The sequence below is a fragment of the Thunnus albacares genome, chromosome 17 (assembly GCF_914725855.1).
Source record: "Thunnus albacares chromosome 17, fThuAlb1.1, whole genome shotgun sequence".
NCBI lineage: Eukaryota > Metazoa > Chordata > Actinopteri > Scombriformes > Scombridae > Thunnus > Thunnus albacares.
In genome coordinates, this window is record NC_058122.1 from 7439672 (window position 1) to 7458973 (window position 19302).

Below are 19302 nucleotides of genomic sequence, written 5' to 3' on the forward strand. Positions count from 1 at the left end.
CCCGTATGATGTTGCAATCTTCTGCTGAATCCAAGCCCCCCTGACTGGTCAAGGTCACTGTTCAATAGGTAACTGAATCCTTGTCTGGTTTTAAAACCTGGCTGCAGAACTGCCCTCTGTACAGTTGCATGAGAAATAACTCTGTCGTTTCCAAGAAGCTTGTGATTTGTCACATAGCAAAAACATTGCTTTTATTACAGTTACTTAAGGTAACATGCACCAGAGTTCTGCTCATCAGTGAGGAGTTGCAAAGAGAAGAGAGAACTCTGCGGCTTGTTTGCCTACAACCATGAGAGAAAGAGCAAGAGAGACACAGCAGGAATGTTTGATTTATGGGTGAAAGTGCAGGAAGAGATGCTCCGTGCCTCTTCTCTCCTTCCTTCCCCTCCCACCCTCCGAGTTGTCTACAGTGTTTGGGTGCTGTCGGGAAAGTGCCCTTCCTGCCCCCCCTCGGAGTCTAGTCTGCAGGAAATAAAGGGATTCAAGAGGAGGTCTCGAGTGTCCTATGGGGCCCTGTGGCTTTCTGAGATAGCAGGAAGTGATTGAAAAGCCAAACTGGATTTAACTGGGCAAACACTGGAAACCAAACTCTGTCGCTTTGTTAAAGAGAAGTTGTCATTGTGGTCGCGGAGAATGCAAGCCATCGGGCGGATACTTGAGAGTAGAAGTCTTGAGCTAAATTAACTTCTGACAACTGTATTCTGTCATGAAATGAGCTGGCTGACAGTTTCACTTCCTCCTCTGTTTGTTTTCTCCTTTTGAAAACTTTGTGGTTTGATCAAATTAGTCAACAAAAGTCTGTGTGAAAACGTTTATCTTAACCTTGGCATCGCTTCGAGTATCACAGCCTACACAGCCATACTGCATGCACACAGACTGATACATGTATGACTCCACCACCCTCTGTGTTCGGCTCTCAAGTCTGGTGTTTATGACCCTGCTCGCCTGCTACCCCCCACTGAAGTGCAAAAGGCCATTGTGGAAATAATCCTTTAGTGCCGGCCCCATAAAGGGTCTTTTGATTCTGTGTGTGTTGTGTGCCCCCCTCCCTACTGTGCCACCCTCTGAGGCCTTCTTCCTAAACGCAGCTTCTAGTTTAAAAGTTGTATTCTTCATCCGGTGAAGTCAACATTAACCACAGATGATGTTCACAGTCACACTGTTGATATTGTGGTCAACCGCTTTTTTTGTTACTGTGTTTGAAATGTTTCATCAAATGCTGATTTCTTGAGATTCTTCTGTTTTTAGCACATTTTGTCTTTTTTTTTGTAGTATCTAGTAGAAGAGAGGACACTTAGGAAATGATTTGAAAGGTAGCAAAGTTTATTTAAATGCTTTTACATTCAAATGGTACTACTAAATGGTCATTTTCTAAGTTAGCAGGTCAGCTTATCTATCCATCACAGTGCCTGCAGTTGTCTCTCGTTTCTTCTAAAACTTCTAGACAGAATGTGCCAGCATGCCTCTGAGATGTGTCCTCAATGACCCGACATTACCTCAAGTGTACATGATGAGTCAAAAGCAACAGAGGATCTATTTGTAGAACTTTTTGCTCCTCAGTCAAATTCTGCTGCTCCACTGTAAAAAAAAAAAAAAAAAAAAAATCCTTATTTTAGTTCAGCCATCTCTCTGTGTGAGACCACCAGGCCTCTGCCAGGTGGAGAGGAGGAGAGAGGAAGGTGTGTGCGTGTGCGTGTGTGCGTGCGTAGGAGATGTCTTACCTCCAGTAACCCCACCTCCACCTATGTCTGTCTGTCTCTGAGGGGCCGAGGCAGCTGTTTGACTTGATGTGCTTCCCAGATGACCTCAGTGTGTTTACTCCTGGTTCTGTGCAGTCAGCAAAGAACAGAGACACAACTCTCATTCTCAGAAAACTGTATTCTGAGTTTCTTGGCATTCCTCTTGTTGTTTTTGAAAAATCACTTGCCTACTTTTTTTCACAAGTGAGCTTGTTTGAGATCAGTATTGGTACTTCTAAGTCTTTTAATTTTTGTCTCTCATCTTGTCTTCTTTCTCTTTCTCCCCTCTCTCACCTCTCTCCCACTCATTTCTGCCTCTCTCATCACTGCTCTCTCCCTGTCGTCTGCCCTTCAGTCGTCAGAACCAGTTGAAGGATCAGGCCCAGCAGGCTCTGGTGTCCCCTGGTCAGCTCCCAGAGGAGGCAGAGTGCCTCACTGTGCCCAAGTACAAGAGAGACCTTGTTCAGAAGCTCAAGATCCTCCGCCAGGAACTGTCCCAGCAGCAGCCTCAGGCTGGCCACTGCCGCATAGAGGTGTCCCGTGAGGAGATCTTTGAGGTGAGGATGGAAAGACACAGGCTCAGTCATGTCATCATATCATCCGTGTCTGAATGGAGGCAAGTTATTAAAGATGGTCTGAAATAGGTACATAATTGAACCCAGAGGGAAATTCAGTTGTCACAGCTGGAGAATGCATGAAACAATTGAAATGGATCATAAAATGCTAGAAAAACATGGAAATTATCTTATATTTCCTTCATTGCACAACCACCTGCCCCCAAAACATCCCCCAATTTACAAATATTGCCAGTGCACTGCTTGCCCTGGAAGTGAAGCAATAAGCACATTATATCATTCTTTTGTACCTGCTCGTAATTGTACAAGTTATTTATAGATTCACCCAAGTTATGTGAAGGTTTTTCCCTCCCTTCTTCTTGTCTACTCCCATAAAGGTCATTGCCCATAGCAGTTTGGCTGTGACAATGATTTCTCACACACATGGTTATCTATGATGTGTGAAGGTAGTCTGTTCAAAATCTAAAGCAGACCTCTTGTTTGGGATGAGGATTTTCTCAAGTACATTCGCTCAGTGGGGGAGTTTTTCTGCATCAAGGAGGCGCAGGGCCTTCATCAGAGCAACAACACCTGCAACAGACTGCGTGACCCTCATAAAATATGCACTGGAATGTGCTGGAACAGCCGCGTCTGTTAATCTGAACGAAGACATTTTTGTTGGCTGATCTCAATGTTGAGGGGGGGCGGGGGGGGGGGGGGCAGAGGACGTCTTGAGGTTGAGCGAGACATAACTGCATAGCTTCTCCAGACCAGCTGAAGCATTAAATTATGACTGAATAGGCAAGTGTTAGCTGGTGGACTGTCAGAGCTGTCTTTATGTGTACTTTTTTGGTGTAGATAAGACATTCCCATCTTTCTCACAGCACCTCTCAGTTGTCTGCTGTATCTGGAGGGCATAGTGGAAGCTGGCTGTGGAAGAGGCTGTGTTATTATAGTCTTATGGCTGTGTTTATTATAACTGCCCCTAATCCACTTTAAATGAACCCTCCCCCTGACGCTGTGAGCCGTCTGCACGTGGGACGAACACTGATTGAGGTGGAGCGATCTCGGCCTCACAACAGAGAACCAATTGGAAATGACTGCTGTAACACCACACTGCAACCGTCTCATTTCTCACAAAACTGCTACAGTAGAGAAAATCTCAGTGTACAGCACTTTCAGTACTCTCTCCTCCTGTAGCTCTTTAGTTCAGTACTTTTCGAATAGGCTGAACCTTTCTGTATAGCAGTTGTATTTTCTTGTAGTGCATGGCACGGGGCTTTAATGATGGGAAGGTAGAGAGTGGGATGATGATTTTTGACAGCGTCCCCTCAGACAGGACTCCACAAATGGATATTGCAAACAAATTGATGTCTTTTCTTTGAGTCCTCACTGCGGAGGTCCTAGCAGGACAAACTCAGTAAGGTCACCAACTGTCTAACCGATGCCTTTACTGTCTTTGACGAGACGTGTGTGTGTTTGTTTGTGTCTGCGTCGCAGGAATCGTATCGACAGGTGATGAAGATGAGGCCGAAGGATCTGTGGAAAAGGCTAATGGTGAAGTTTAGAGGAGAAGAGGGGCTGGACTACGGAGGAGTGGCCAGGTAAGGAGTCATAGCCAAGAGGAGCACGGTAGATGTAACTCAGATTTTGGTTTTGTAAATACTGCATCACTTTTTCCACTGAGGTCTGCCTCCTAGTGGAAGAGTACCAAAGCACACAAGTTACTCACTGTTGTTTTTGAATCATTTCAGCTGATGTTTTTTCTCTGAACTCAGAATTACAATGCAGAGGATGTAACCAGTATCTCTGTCTTTTTTCCAATCCCCCCCCCCCCCCCCCCCCCCCCCCTCCATCTCCTGCCTGTCCTATCTGTGTGGTGTGCTCTGGGCAGAGAGTGGCTCTATCTGCTATCGCACGAGATGCTGAACCCGTACTACGGCTTGTTCCAGTACTCCCGCGATGACATCTACACCCTGCAGATTAACCCGGATTCTGCTGTCAACCCTGTAAGTCACAGTCATTACTAACAACTGTTGTGTTGAGTGCAATTTACTGCTTATGTCATGTGGATGGGGTGGTCTGTCAAAAGGGGAATTCAGTATCATAATGGCAGTGGTAAAAAAAAAAAAAAAAAAAAGTGATATCCTCTTCCTGTATGTAATAATCTGACGCACAGTGCAATCAATTCCTAGTGTCAGAGAAAAGTAAATATAAATAGTCTGCGGGAGAATACACTCAGCTCTGCCAGGAACTCACTGCTATCTTATTTAGAAACTGAATATGTTATGTCTACCACCAGGAGCACTTGTCATACTTTCACTTTGTGGGCCGTATCATGGGGATGGCAGTGTTCCACGGCCACTACATAGACGGAGGCTTTACCTTACCCTTCTACAAACAGCTGCTGGGTAAACCCATCACCCTGGACGACATGGAGTCTGTAGACCCTGACCTGCACAACAGCCTCGTCTGGATCCTGTACGTACATTTTTGTAGAAAAATCAATAACAGAATTGACTTTTCCATTTAAATGAAAAGTGACAGAGGATTTTTAGACCAACAAGGTCAGCGAGGTTTCCATGTGTTTTCTGTTATGCGCTGCACTTAGCTATGAGATGATCTTTTTTGACTTGATTTAAAAAGTGGGGGGGGGGGGACTGTTTGCCACATATCACACAGAATTATTCTCATTATCTCTGTGCACAGTTAACATAAGACACAAGCAACTCTCAGCTGTGCTTGTCAAAGAAAAATATGCAACTTTATGTAAATTTCACAAATGAAAAGCACATCTCACAATCTACCATCTGATTGGGTTGTTTTACCCTTAAATAAAAACCTCACTCCCATACAATGGTGACAGCGCCCCCCAGGGTTTTTGAACAATTCTTACATCATTGGTCTGTAAGCACGTGTCTGCAGGTCATGTGTTTATGCATGTTTTCACTCCAGCTGAACATCACATCTGCTGCTTTCACCGATCAGCACACATTCAAGGACATTCAAAGCTACATTCAACCTACCCATCTCACCACTTTTCAGCCGGTGATATTGAGATGATTTTTAATCTCATTTAATATTTTTTTTAACAACAAATTCAAATTTTTATCTCTCTTCAGGGACAATGACATCACAGGTGTGCTGGACCACACCTTCTGTGTAGAACACAATGCCTATGGAGAGATCATTCAGCATGAGCTCAAGCCGAACGGTAAGAGCATCCCCGTCACCCAGGACACAAAGAAAGAATACGTCCGACTCTACGTCAACTGGCGTTTTCTGCGAGGCATAGAGGCTCAGTTCCTGGCTCTGCAGAAGGGCTTCAATGAGGTCATCCCCCAACACCTGCTCAAGGCTTTCGATGAGAAGGAGCTAGAGGTACTTTAATTTGTCTTTGTCATGCCCTAAGTCACGTTGCGTGATTGAATTAAACACATTGATGTGATTTCATGACACTCCTCTCTCTTCTACCTGTAGCTGATTGTATGCGGCCTGGGTAAAATCGACATCAATGACTGGAAGTCCAACACGCGGCTCAAACATTGCACTCCAGACAGCAACATCGTCAAATGGTTTTGGAAAGCTGTGGAGTCCTTCGACGAGGAGCGCAGAGCCCGGCTGCTGCAGTTTGTCACCGGCTCTTCCAGGGTTCCCCTGCAAGGTTTCAAAGCCCTCCAAGGTAATGACACTCATGATGTAAACTGTGCATACTATGTTTTGTTATGTAGATACCTCCCTAACATCGGAATCGCAAGAAAGTCTACATATGAAGCTTCCTATGAAGTAGTTTGGTGTGAATTGCTTTCTTTGTGTGATGGAGTCAAACCAGATTAAGCATTCAGAGGTATTGGCCAGGTCATGCATTTTAAAGGAGTACTTATGCTAATGTGATGTGAGATCCAAAGTGTAAGAAGGTGTGGTAGTCACAGTCTTTGTTGCACAGACTGTTCCCTGTTCACAGGCTCTGTCACCACAATCTAGAGAGTGTGTGTGTGTGTGTGTGTGTGTGGGAGTCTTTGCTTCTCTGCGTGTGTCTGTGTCTCTGGGTTTCTCCGACCTGACATGAACCCTGAGTCTGCGCATAGTGCAGTGGTTCAGTGGGTCCATCCTGGCAGACAGTGCAGCCCAGAGACAGAGCAGCCCAGAGACAGAGCACCCAGGCATGAGGAGTACACCGTGATCCACAGCTCGTCTTGTCTCACAGGCAGACAGCGCCCTTCCACACCTTATATAACATGGCCATCCCTTCTTGGTCAAAACATCACCAGAGGCCAAAAGACCCAAAAACAACACACACACACACACACACACACACTTGGACTTGCAGTGGCTGTGCCTGTGGCATTGCTTTGATTTTAAAAGTTGGATACATGGCTGCTGTCAAGTGTCAAAATCAACTCATTTAGTCTTGCTGGTATTTAAATAGTGTACTCTTTATGGGGCTTTCTGTACAATATTATGCATCGTTAGACTACTCTCAAGAACATCTGAATATTTTTCATTTTTCGTTATTCACTTTTTATTAGATTTTTTTTAAAAGAACACAGGTAAACAGAAGTGATGCATATGCGCCAACCAGACATAAAATAAATAAATGAAAAAGTTAAAAATGTAATAAACAACAAGGGGAGGATCTTAACAACAAAATCTACAAATACTGTATATATACCTACGGTGGGACACACATTATAGTCGGCTGTATAGTTGACACATGGGTAAGCCATTTTGACCAATTTTCATCAATTTGAGTTCTTAGTTTTAACGTAATTCTCTCCATTGTGTATATATTGTAAACTAAGTCGATCCTCTCACACATCCCTGTGGTTGGTTTGTCTTTCTTAAGCCATTTTCTGGTTGTATTCTTTTTGCATGGCACTAACAACACCCTCAACAAATATTTATCTCGCTTTGCATCACCAAGGTACATGATTTTAAGATTAAACTAGATTTTCATTTGGTGCCTCCAGGACACCGTGGACACCTCTCCAAAATGGAGTCACAGAGGAACAATTCCAGAAAATGTGAGAGTGGTTTGCCACAGCGCTTCCACAGGACCTCCAGCAGGCAGTCTGATTAGAGTAGTTAGTCTTTTGCGCTGGAGTACAGAAGAACCGAGTCACATTGTTCCAGCTGAATTCTCTCCAGGAGGGAGAGCTTGTCATTAAACATTGCTGTCTGCAGATCCTGTCCCATTCTTCCTCTGTTATTGTGAAATAACCCTCTGCTTCCCATCTTGCTTTAATATTCAGAGTATGGTCTCTTTTTACATTTCGAAGAGCAAAATATAAGTAGCATCTGTATAAGCCTTTTGAAAAATATCAGGGATTTCTTTTCCCATTGTGGGCGTCGTCTTTTGGAAATTTCTCGCCAGTAAAATCTCTGATCTTCTGAATGTTTAACTAAATAAACGGATTTGTCTTCAATAACAGAAAACATCACACTGGAAAATTGCACCATTTTAAAAAAAAAAAAAAAAAAGTCAGACAGTCACTAATGTACTTTTTTTTTTTAGATGATTTGTTCATTGCTTGCTTGTAGTTCTAAAGCATTATTTTCAGCAATGTCAGCTGTAAGCAACGTAGACAAGTCCAACATAAAAGAAATGACACACCTCAGTCTACAATGACTCATCTAGATACCTTTTATAACCGTTGATACCTTTGCACACACTTTGTCTCTTCTTGTTGACTCAGTTTTACTGTTGTTTTTATACAGGTGCTGCTGGCCCACGGCTCTTTACCATCCACCAGATTGATGCCAGCACCAACAACCTGCCCAAAGCCCACACCTGGTGAGGAAACTGTCAACATTATACTATTATCCAGTCATGCAACACGGCGCCTGCCTTTGAGACAAAGGGGGAAGTGTGCTGTTAAACCTTGACAAAGCACTTCCTATTAGTTTACCCATATTCAATCAATTTTCACACAAGTTAAGGAATTATCTATCAAACATCTCCGTGTTTTAAATTCTCTCCTTCTTTTCTTCCAGCTTCAATCGGATTGACATTCCTCCTTACGAGCACTATGACAAACTGTACGACAAGTTGCTCACTGCCATCGAGGAGACGTGTGGTTTCGCTGTGGAGTGAGTCACTGGTGCAGGCAGAGCTCAGCAACAACCAGAAGCAACATGGTTTGGCCATGATCAGCCCCCCCTCCCTTTACAAATCAGTCCACTCAGACGGGGGTCATCCACGGTTGCTTCACCCAGGGACGCCCTAACTTCCCCGGGGACATGTGGCCAAGCTAACGGCGGGTGTGCAAAGAAGACCAGAAAATATCATCTAACTCTGGGGTTTTTTTAGACCCTCCAGCCCTCCTTTATGTCTTTTTTTTATCATTGAAAAGGATCTCTTCAGCTGCTAATAACTCAGACTATTTACTAACTTGTGGAACCTGCAGAATTTGCTGGCTCTTCCCTTTTTTTCTAAGTTCATTTTAGCATTTAAAAAAAAAATAGACTGTATTCCATGTAGCAATGCTCCCTCTCACCAAGCAGAACACAGTCAGCCCACTCTGAAACAATACCCGCATTAACAAGACTGGTTTGTTTACTAGAGTACAGGGTTTATTAATGGTTGCCTCAACCACTTGGAAACACTAAATTTGGATGTGGAGTGTGCATGACTCAGGCTGTTTGGTGCCTCAGAGTGATCACATTGAAGCTATCAGTTATGCCAAGGCTGGAATAACGGGGATGTGTGCGGATGAGAAGGCAAGACTAGAGACTGAATTAGGCCGAGCCCGACTGTTTACAGCCCTCTCCAAAGACAGCAGCAGGGATCTCTGCTCCCGAGTCGCTGCCCAACATCTAGCGTTGCATTCCCAGACACCTATTTCACACGTTTGACAGCTAGTTTTGTTTAAAAATGAATAAATGAATGAATAGCTTGAAATGTGTTATTTTTATATAACAGGGAAAACTGAAAAAGAATCAATAAAATTCTATATAATATATATAATTTATTGCTGTTATATTTCAGAAACCCCTTTCCAATGTTTCAGAAAAATAAAACCTTTTAATGTTAAGTGTTGCTGTTTAAATTATAGAAGACAATTTGTGAAAACAGAATTAAGCTTGACTGAATTTCAATTAAGAATGCTGTAGTTTATTTCTTGGCATTACCTCTCATACTGTGCAAGGAGAGGGATGTCTTAAGGGCAAAAAATCTTAAACACACAATGTCCTCTGAGTGCCATAATCATTTTTGAATGAATGAATCTTTGCAAATATTGAGCGGACCCTTTAAATTCTACTGATTTCATCCTGGAGCTACATATGGTGATGTGATGTTTCCCGTCTCTTACAATTTTTTAGCAGTTTGTCATTTGTAGCTGGGCTATATTTATGTCACGAGCATGAAAGCTACCATGAATTTCTAATGTTCTGTTCAGAATCCAAGAGTCCAAAGTCCATCATAATCTACTTTGTGCTGCCTCCATATTGTTGTTGAAAAAAAAAAAAGAAAAACCTCTACTACCTTCTAGCCATGTGGTGCTAAAAAGCATTAACGTTTGTCTTATATTGGCAACCTTACTCATTGACATACTACTGTTTAAAGTGCACAACACACTACTCATGCTCATACCTGTTTGTGGCCACAAAAGAGCTCTACCTAGCCACATTCTCAGGAGATGTCATATGTAGTTTGTAATGTCATTTGATTTGATGACTGACAAGAAACTAATTCTGACCATTTGTCTTGATTTTTATGAATGTTAAAGAGGTTGAACAGTCCTGTCATGTGCATCGTTTTGCCCACAGCAGACCATTAACATACAGTAATTCTTGCATGTCTCCATATGTGCTTTTGATTGAAAGTGAACTGAATGAGATGAACTCCTGTTTTAGCCTGCTACACAGTCCTATCAATAATGTTTTATTTAGAGAAAGGGGAGGGAGGGGGGATTGTTTTCTACAATTGAAAATGAAATTCTTGAATGTTTTCAAAAGATGCTGCCTGTCTAGCAATCTCTATGACCGTGGACTGTTCTTAACGTTTGCATACACACACAAAAAGAGCAGTTCATTTTTGTTCTTTTATGTAGACAAAGTGTATGCAAAGTGAAAAGTGTCCTCAGATGGTGCTTTGTACAGTAATAAGATATTGTTCATATATGTGGATCAAACAACCTGTAATTTATCTTTAACTTAAGTAGAAAAAGATTTTTCTTGAAATGAAAAAAGGAATTGCACACAAACAGAACGAGGTTACCGTTTGTATTGAATGGTGACTTCTGTACCAGATATTCATTCACCTATAAGTCCAGTGCACAAGCTGATCGCCCTACTGTCTGTTCCTACACTACATCGCTCAGCATCGCCCCGTAGCTGCCTCTCACTGAAGAACTGAACTTTTTATTAAACAAGTCAAAGTTGAGAGATGCCGCTCTTGTTTGTTTGTTTGTTTTTTTTGTTTGTTTTTTTTTTTAATAGCATGATCCACTAGCAGGACTATATCTCTCATAGCTGACTGATGCAATTTGATGTATGTTAACACTATCATTTTGTAAGAGTATTTTATTTTTGTGTGTAATTAGTTCTAATTAAACTTGCCTTTGTCTAACAATGTAAGGCCTTGTATAAAAATATGACTTGCCTCTTTTTTTTTCTTATTGAATGCTTGTTTCACATGTAAAAAGGAAAACAGCCTTTTAATCAGTATTATTGTTAGTCTACTAACAATAGTAGTTGTGCTTAAGCAGGCTTGTTGATACTGTACTGGCTGAGAGTCAAGTGGGGATGCAAAGTGGGGGAGGCCTTTACATCAGAATGGCACATCCCTGACCACCCACTGTGTATTCACTGATACTACACTGGATTACAATGTCTGGCAGATGGTCTCAGAAGGGGGGCAGGAAAAGGGTAAAATGCACCGAACAGGGGCTGTTGGTGAGAAAATAAGGTGACAAGCAATTTTAGTTTTGTAGATATGTAACTCATACAACAGAAAGGTTTTGACAAACTCTTTCTCTGAAAAGAGGAAAAAGGATAGGAGATTAGATTTTATCAGGATAAAGTCATTAGTTCACATTCTGATACTTCCAGAGCATCAGTCAAAAACAAATATGTGATGAGTATCAAGAACAAATATGTCATAGCTAACAAAATATAAACATCCAAAGTTTGTATTTTGTCTTACTTGTTTTGGCCACTTTCATACAGAGTTAGTAAAAGTTTTGTTTTATGGTGTAGTACTCAGTATTAATGAAGGTGCAGGCCCATAATCATATAAAGACAATGTGCAGAGACATCAGAAGTGGCCTTCATGACCCCTGTTTCTTTTCCTCAGGGAGAAAACTGCTTTCTGCCACACTTTCAACATCAATGTATCCGTTTTGTTTGCCAAAAACAACAAACTAAAAAGTCTTTAATTCGCCTTTTAAATTATTCCAACAGAAGTTCCGTGAAAATTCATCACGAGACACATTTGGTACACTTGGGAAAAAAAGAAAAGAAAAAAAAGGTCGTCTCTTTCATGTTAGGGTTGGTCCTGTTGACGTCATTTACCGTAATACATCGGAAGCACAGTCAGAAGCCGGATTACCAGTTTCTGTCTAGTACATATTCATCCGCAAACATTCGCTATGATCATCAACTAGCAACAGTAGTTTTATTAAAAGGAAGCACCAGAAACCGGGCTTTGGGCTTTTAAAGCTGCCACTCCCTCAAAGTGTAAAAGAAAAAAGAATACAGTACATGCGTTCAGATTTTTCAGGTTTACATAAACAATGTTTGTATGTGATTTTTTTTCAAAGCGTGTTTTCATGTTCTTCTGTCTGTCCTTACTCAGATAATTACAGTATATAACGGTGACATAGATTTAGTATATTTTTTAACTTTAGTCATCTTAGTAATCTTTGTAATATAAGTTTCACTGCTCTATTTGTCTGTGGTGTCAGTCACGAGCAGCTGAAGTGGTTGAAAACCGTGTAGCGGATGAATACATAGGAAGGAGGACTTCCTCTTGCAATATATACCGGGCCTCATTTTTTTCTTTACCGGCATTTCAGCAGCACAGCCGCTCGGGTTTTTTTAGTCGGCGGTTGAACCACAGTTTAGGGTATTTATATTTTCATTTATACACCTTGTTTACAATATGCCAGGATATGCCGACAGAGATCGTGGCAGAGACCGGGACAGAGATAGAGACAGAGGGTAAGCACCTTTTCTTATACGTTTTAGACGATCTTTGCCCTCGTGTGATCCGTAATGGCTGACTTTTTATAACCAAGACAAAATTAACCGATTAGCTAAATAACATGGATATATGATTTAAGGAATTCCACATAATTGACTTTGCGTTGTTCATTAAGAACCTACTAATTGATAAATGTCAGCTGCTCGCTGTATTCACCCACAAGGCCCAGGCCGGCGGACGGAGCCTGTTGTAGTTGTGTTTGTCCCGAGGCCTTCCGTTAGCTTCAGGATAGCATATCGTTAGCTAGCCTGCCGTTACATTTCACAGTAATGGGGGCTGATATTGCAAGGCTACTATGTTACATACACTTTTCTCAAGATAAACCTACTATATTCAAGATATTGACTTTGTAGTGAACATGTAATGTATGTTGCCCCGGCACGGATTAGCGTAGCTAATACAGCTGGCTAGTCGGCTTTTCGCCATGTGGCAGCATGAATGCGGATACAAAATGCCGGGTGTTTTTCCATTGTTCCTCTGCTGGTTGGAAAGTATATGGCAGCTATATCATTTCACAGAATGACGCAGTTAAGTCAGGGCTGTGTTCGTCTTAAACTGCGGTTTTTTATGCGCTAAACGAGTTGACCGAGTCGAACTTGACTTTGTAAAAACATGACTGTCGTTTATTGCAGCTATGGCGGCGGTCCTCCTCGCTTTGGTGGCAACCGTGGTGGTAGCGGCGGCGGCGGAGGGAAGTTCGGTAATCCCGGCGATCGGCTGCGGAAGAAGCACTGGAACCTGGACGAGCTCCCTAAATTTGAGAAGAACTTTTATCAGCAGCATCCCGATGTTGCCCGGAGGGGTCTGGTATGTAGTCAGCGTGCTTCATGAAATGTTATGCAACACTGCCAGAAATGTACTCCCTGCACGTGTTATAGTTACACAATCTGTTATGACCACTGTACTAAACTTGTCTCCATCGTTCTTATCTTGTAGCAAGAAGTTGAACAGTACAGGAGGTCCAAAACAATTACGGTGAAGGGGAGAGATTGCCCAAATCCAATCCAAAAGTTCCACGAGGCCAGCTTTCCCTGTAAGTTTTTGAACATTTGGATAAATAACATCTCAAAGAAAGTTTTTGTGCATCTTGACTAATTGTTGTCAACTCTTCTCCAGCCTATGTGATGGATGTAATCAACAAACAGAACTGGAGTGAACCAACACCCATCCAGGCTCAGGGCTGGCCTCTGGCTCTTAGCGGCAATGATATGGTCGGCATTGCACAGACTGGCTCTGGCAAGACGCTTTCTGTAAGTTAGTCTCTCTGACATGGCATTATTTGGTGTGTTCAGTGAGGAGATGGTTTCATTATCACTATTGCACTTGTGTAGCTCATGAAAGTGACTGTTGTGTTTGCTTTGCAGTATCTGTTGCCTGCAATCGTTCACATCAACCACCAGCCTTTCCTGGAACGTGGAGATGGTCCTATTGTAAGTCATAACTTGTCACATTGATTACATGCTTTTGGTCTGGGAGATAGTTTTTAGTATTGTATGTTGCACATTTTAATTATGACTGTTAGAACGACATAGTGGAAGTATTGACTTAAGACTCAGAACTTTTATGAGAAATGAAAATTGCTTGTTGCTACACAGCAGTGAGTGGTCTGATGTTGCAACATAACCAGAATTCTGGTTTCCTGACATGTATTTCTTCAGTGGGAGGTGATAACTGTTAAATGTGTAGCTGCCTGTTGAACTTGAACTAAAAAGCCATTATTTCTCCCTCAACAGTGCTTGGTGCTGGCCCCGACCCGTGAGCTGGCACAGCAGGTGCAACAGGTGGCCGCAGAATATGGCAGAGCTTCTCGCCTCAAGTCCACCTGTATCTACGGAGGAGCACCTAAGGGACCCCAGATCCGTGACCTTGAAAGAGGTAGCATATATAGTGCTATATTTTTAACACTAAGTTGTGGTTTTACAGGACCGCATGCGCTGAGTCATGGGTTCTTCACCAGTTTCATCTTCTAGGGGGTTATGTTCTCACTAAGACTTTTTCCATTTAAGGTGTGGAGATCTGCATCGCCACCCCAGGCAGGCTCATTGACTTCCTTGAAGCAGGAAAGACAAACCTGCGTCGTTGCACTTATCTTGTGCTGGATGAGGCTGACAGAATGCTGGACATGGGCTTTGAACCACAGATCCGGAAAATTGTCGACCAAATCAGAGTAAGTTTCTAGTGTTTCTTTCAACAACATTCAGCCCTTTCAACATTTTCTTAGGTTTCCATAGTTGTGTAACATAACTGAATGTATTGCTAATTGTTACGTTGTTTTTGCAGCCTGACCGTCAGACTCTGATGTGGAGTGCCACTTGGCCCAAAGAGGTTCGCCAGCTGGCGGAGGATTTCCTGAAGGACTATGTGCAGATCAATGTTGGTGCTCTGCAGCTCAGTGCCAACCACAACATCCTACAGATAGTGGATGTCTGCAGTGATGGAGAAAAGGAGAACAAGTGAGTAATGTGTCCTTGGCAGTAATAGCAAGTGTTGTTGAAGCAAATCTTTTGACGAATGACTGTGATGCTTTCTTTGCAGTGTTTATAATGTTACTAACTGAGTGACTGTCTTATTTATGTAGACTCATCCGTCTGCTTGAGGAAATCATGAGTGAGAAGGAAAACAAGACCATCATCTTTGTTGAGACAAAGAGGCGGTGTGATGACCTTACCAGGAGGATGAGAAGGGACGGGTAAGTTTTGCAACTAAAATACAGATTCCCAGCAGGGCGTTTCTGTTCTGTCTTTACTGGCTTTAAATTTACAAAGTACTTCTATGAATTAACATTGAAACCTTCAATTCTGTTAGGTGGCCAGCTATGGGAATCCATGGGGATAAAAGCCAGCAGGAAAGAGACTGGGTTCTCAATGGTAAGCTTGCATCACTTGTAAATTTACATCACTGGTTAATCTGAGCTGTTCAATCTACAGGACATCATGTCTGATCTTCATTCATTTTAATTTTCTAGAGTTCAAATATGGAAAGGCTCCGATTCTCATTGCTACAGATGTTGCCTCCAGGGGTCTAGGTCAGTATCCTACCTGAACTGCTTTTGTACTCTTAATGTATTTCAAAAAGAAAGTGTATTTGCTTTCTTTAACTCTTCTGCTTCTTTCTGAGTTTCTCCCTGTACCTGAAGGAGCAGTCTTTGTGGCAGGGCCTTGGCATGACAAGCCCAGGTCTCCAGAGGGGGAAGGAGGATTCTTGGAGGTGTCCTGACTGGCGAGGCACGGGTCTCCCAGTTGTGCAGATATACAGAGGTGACCAGGCCCATGTGCAGCATAACGCGCTGGCCTGCCTAAAAGTGGGGGCGAGTTGAGGGCTGGCCACAGTTCCTCCCCCATATGCTCGTCTGTTCTCTGGCAATGGTTTGGACTGCTTCACACACCCAGGCTCTGTAACTGTCCCAGCTCAAAGCCCAGCTACACTGTCTCCTATTGCCTTGCTTGTATGTTTGGGCACTGCATTGCAAGTCATTTGAGTCATTTGGAAGGCGCTTTCTGTTGTGTAGACTCGTTGTAAAGCATGGGTGGCGTTAATGTTGCAGTTAAACTCCTGTCGGAAGAGCAATTTGTCAGATCGATCATACCTTCACCTCTGTAATGACATGGCTACTGGCGCTTTTGGTGACAGTGGGACATGCTAGTTGGACACACTTGGACAAAATCCAAGCTCACATTCCTCCCTCGCCTGCGTTTCAAAGTCATGTCGAGACCTGCCAACGAGAGACATTATGATCAAGTGAACACTGGGTCTGGAAAAATCTTGCCATGACGAGAGTGGGGATGCACTGTTTGTAGGCATCCTGCAAATTGGTTCAGATCTACAGTTTGTTGGCAAGAGACATTGCACTGTGAGCTTTATAGCAAGCATCTCATGAGTGTGCGTGACAAAGGGACCTTGGTTAAGTGCTAGTTCAGGCACACTAGGAGGCAGTAGTGTGCATAGCAGCCCTACTGTGTAGAGACACCTGAGGGTCACTTGACAATATGTGGGGCGTGTGCTGCAATGGGAATGGACTAGTGAATGCATACTCCAAAAAAGGGTAAGACTTCTGATCCATTCTTTCTGAGGGTGGTTTGGCAGTGGTTCAAGAAGGGAGGGTTTTTATTTTATCCCACTGGATTGGAAGCTAATGGAGTGTGCATCGTTTCTCTTTTCCCACCGTAGTCTCCCCGTGGACTGAATGTTTGTAGTTTTGTCTAATGCCAGTTTTTTGCAGCTTTGTGGAATTTACCATCCATACCCACCTTGTGACAGTACTAACTTGGCCTTTTTGTTTTTGATCTGGTTGTTGTGGTGGCGCCGGCGCACGTCTTTTGTGTGCTGTCCTCCTTTTCCTTTATGCCACACCGCAACACAATCTTACAGATGTTGAAGACGTGAAATTTGTCATCAACTTTGACTACCCCAACAACTCTGAGGACTATATCCACCGCATTGGCAGAACAGCACGTAGCCAAAAGACAGGCACAGCCTATACCTTCTTCACTCCGAACAACGTGAGGCAGGCCAGTGACCTCATCTCTGTGCTCCGCGAGGCCAACCAGGCAATCAACCCCAAGCTCCTCCAAATGGCGGAAGTCAGAGGAGGTAAATCTAATTGGTGAGATACAGAAACTGTGCCACTTTCTACAAACTGCAGCTACTTATTTTCTGCTGCTCTCCTCTGTCTGTTCTGAGAAGTGGATGGGTTCATCACTATGAACTTCAGGGTACCTCAGAACAGTTATTAAACTTCTGCTTTAAACAAAAAAAAAAACAAGACTATTGCCATGCTTTTTGTCTACAATTTTTGTTTTTAATTAGTTTTTTTTGTTTTCCTTTCCAGGGCGTTCAAGGGGCGGCAGAGGTGGTGACTACAGAGATGACCGCCGGGATAGGTATTCCTCTGGAAGGCGTGATTTTGGCAGTTTTAGGGACCGGGATAGTGGTAGAGGTTTTGACAACGGACCAAATAAAGCCTTTGGCACAAATTCACAGAATGGAGGCTATGGGGGCAATAACAGCGGCTCCAATGGTTTCAGCGGAGGCAGCTACAACGGTAACGGACAGTCCAACTTTAACAGCCAAACAGGATCCTTCGGAGGCCAGAACAACTTCCAGGCCCCACAGTTCGCCCCTGGTAAGGGTGGCGCACAGAACGGTGCAAGTCATCCCCCTTTCCCCTTCCCCCAGGCACAGGCTCCGCAGCATCCTCCCCCACCGCTGGTGCCGTACCCCATGCCTCCTCAGTTCACTCAGTAAATACACAAACACTTGAAAGAAGTAATTTATTGCTTTTTTGACTTGTTTTAAGTTCTATTCAATCTAGATTTGTTTTTTTTTTTTGTTTTGTATTTACACAGGGTTACAAACAACTTCAACCTCTATCAAGCCTTTTAAGATCTGCAGTGCAGCAATAGTGACGTTGCACACTCGTTTTCCTATTACTATTTAATTTTACATTCCTCTGTAATGTTTAGTTATGTTTTGTACTAGGTAATTACAAATGTATTGATTTTTTTTCATGTGTATTATTGAAAGTGATGTTCAGCTCCTACCCTGGAAGTGCACTGCATGATCTTTCAAATAAAACAAAAAAAAAAAGTTGTTTTCAGTGTTTTCTCTAAACTTTTGATGCAGGATGCCAGTATCCCTTTAAGAATGCTGGGTAAAATAATACTGGTATTACCTCTTCTGTCCAGCAGGTGTCATGTTTTACAAAGATACCTCCATGTGTCATGGTTTGAAGAATCTACATACTTTTCCTCATGTGTACAGTGAATCCTATTACAACAGAGAAATCTGCTGTTTCCTGTCTTGTTGCCAAAATATATGTAGAACAAATACAAATAAATCTGACATGTACATCTTGTCCTTCCTTCCTCACGTAGTAGCATTCATGTTTCCCAGCGGCTGAGGGATTGGTAACTTGTTTTCCCTGCCTGTCACTTGCTGGCGAGGTTGTCCTCCTGGCAACTAATGAACTTATGACACATTGTAGCTAAACGTGTTAAACTCTTATTGGCCAAGATGTTGAATAAGGCCCATTAAAATTACACCTTGTTATAATTACACAAGTAGCTGTGAGTGAGGATACCAAGTTTTGGGAAATGGGAAGATAGATGGTGTAATGTCTTCACCTACTGGTAGAAGATTAGAATGCAGTCTCCCTCGACAGAAGTCTTCACACTAAAACCAGCAGGTTTTTGGTCTGGTTGCAAGAGTTCAGTCTTATATGAACACACATTATATATATATTATTATTATATATATAAAGAAGGATGATCAGGCAGGTACCTTGTCTCTTTACTTTAAGGCAGTGGTTCTCAAAGTGGGGTCCAGGGACCCCTAGTGGTCCTTGAGGAAGTTCCAGGGGGTCCCCAGCAAAAAAAGGGGAATAATTTACTTTCATTGTAATTTCATCCATAAGTAACACAATGACAGAATGTATGACTGTTTTGGTCATGGGTTTCAAACACTTTCTGTAATAAAACATCTAAAGTCTTGTCAGATGGGGGCCCATGGTTTAATTTGTGTCACTTTAGGGGTCCTTGACGTGAAAAAGTTTGAGAACCACTGCTTTAAGGAGCTGTTGAACTACAGCTGAGCAGGTGGAGTGGGTAAAGATAACCAGACTGGCAGGATGTAATGTGAGACTGCAGGCTGTGTGGTGGCAGTCATGTAGTTGACATTAAGTGTGTTGATTTCAATCTTTCTGTTATTAGGTTGAGTTGAGGTTAAAGAGGATCCCTCCTTTATGTGTCACTTCTGCTCCACTGCAACTATGTATATCATCAAAGCCTAAAAGCTTCTCACAGCA

General features: G+C 42.7%; 2 protein-coding genes across 5 annotated transcripts in view; both read left to right on the top strand.

Annotated features, from left to right (window-relative positions):
• Window positions 1-10890, top strand: part of smurf2 (SMAD specific E3 ubiquitin protein ligase 2) — a 52007-nt gene extending 41117 nt beyond the window's left edge. For all 3 annotated transcript variants that reach the window (XM_044330963.1, XM_044330964.1, XM_044330966.1), the window contains 8 exons: window positions 2095-2296; window positions 3794-3897; window positions 4188-4302; window positions 4596-4774; window positions 5416-5674; window positions 5774-5975; window positions 8012-8087; window positions 8288-10890. In XM_044330963.1, the coding sequence (XP_044186898.1) occupies window positions 2095-2296; window positions 3794-3897; window positions 4188-4302; window positions 4596-4774; window positions 5416-5674; window positions 5774-5975; window positions 8012-8087; window positions 8288-8387 (1237 nt within the window). In that variant the 3' untranslated portion in view covers window positions 8388-10890. The remainder of the gene's footprint in view (window positions 1-2094; window positions 2297-3793; window positions 3898-4187; window positions 4303-4595; window positions 4775-5415; window positions 5675-5773; window positions 5976-8011; window positions 8088-8287) is intronic.
• A 1400-nt stretch (window positions 10891-12290) lies between these two features.
• Window positions 12291-18347, top strand: ddx5 (DEAD (Asp-Glu-Ala-Asp) box helicase 5). Of its 2 annotated transcripts, none has more exons than XM_044330839.1 (13): window positions 12291-12457; window positions 13133-13307; window positions 13437-13533; window positions 13617-13750; window positions 13865-13930; window positions 14234-14375; window positions 14507-14667; window positions 14781-14953; window positions 15079-15189; window positions 15306-15367; window positions 15466-15525; window positions 16869-17090; window positions 17329-18347. In XM_044330839.1, the coding sequence occupies exons 1-13, from the start codon at window positions 12399-12401 to the stop codon at window positions 17742-17744; spliced, it is 1878 nt and encodes a 625-aa protein (XP_044186774.1). In that variant the 5' UTR covers window positions 12291-12398; the 3' UTR covers window positions 17745-18347. The 2 variants fall into 2 exon arrangements, with proteins under 2 accessions (XP_044186774.1, XP_044186775.1); XM_044330840.1 differs by having other exon boundaries at window positions 16869-17103; window positions 17329-17542.
• Window positions 18348-19302: the final 955 nt, after the last annotated feature.

Bases quoted from the DNA above. Each gene is read 5' to 3' on its own strand.
- ddx5 (XM_044330839.1), top strand. From the start codon at position 12,399: ATGCCAGGATATGCCGACAGAGATCGTGGCAGAGACCGGGACAGAGAT. The intron at 13,751-13,864 runs GTAAGTTAGTCT...TTTGCTTTGCAG, and splicing joins GCTCTGGCAAGACGCTTTCT to TATCTGTTGCCTGCAATCGT. The intron at 15,190-15,305 runs GTAAGTTTTGCA...CAATTCTGTTAG, and splicing joins AGGAGGATGAGAAGGGACGG to GTGGCCAGCTATGGGAATCC.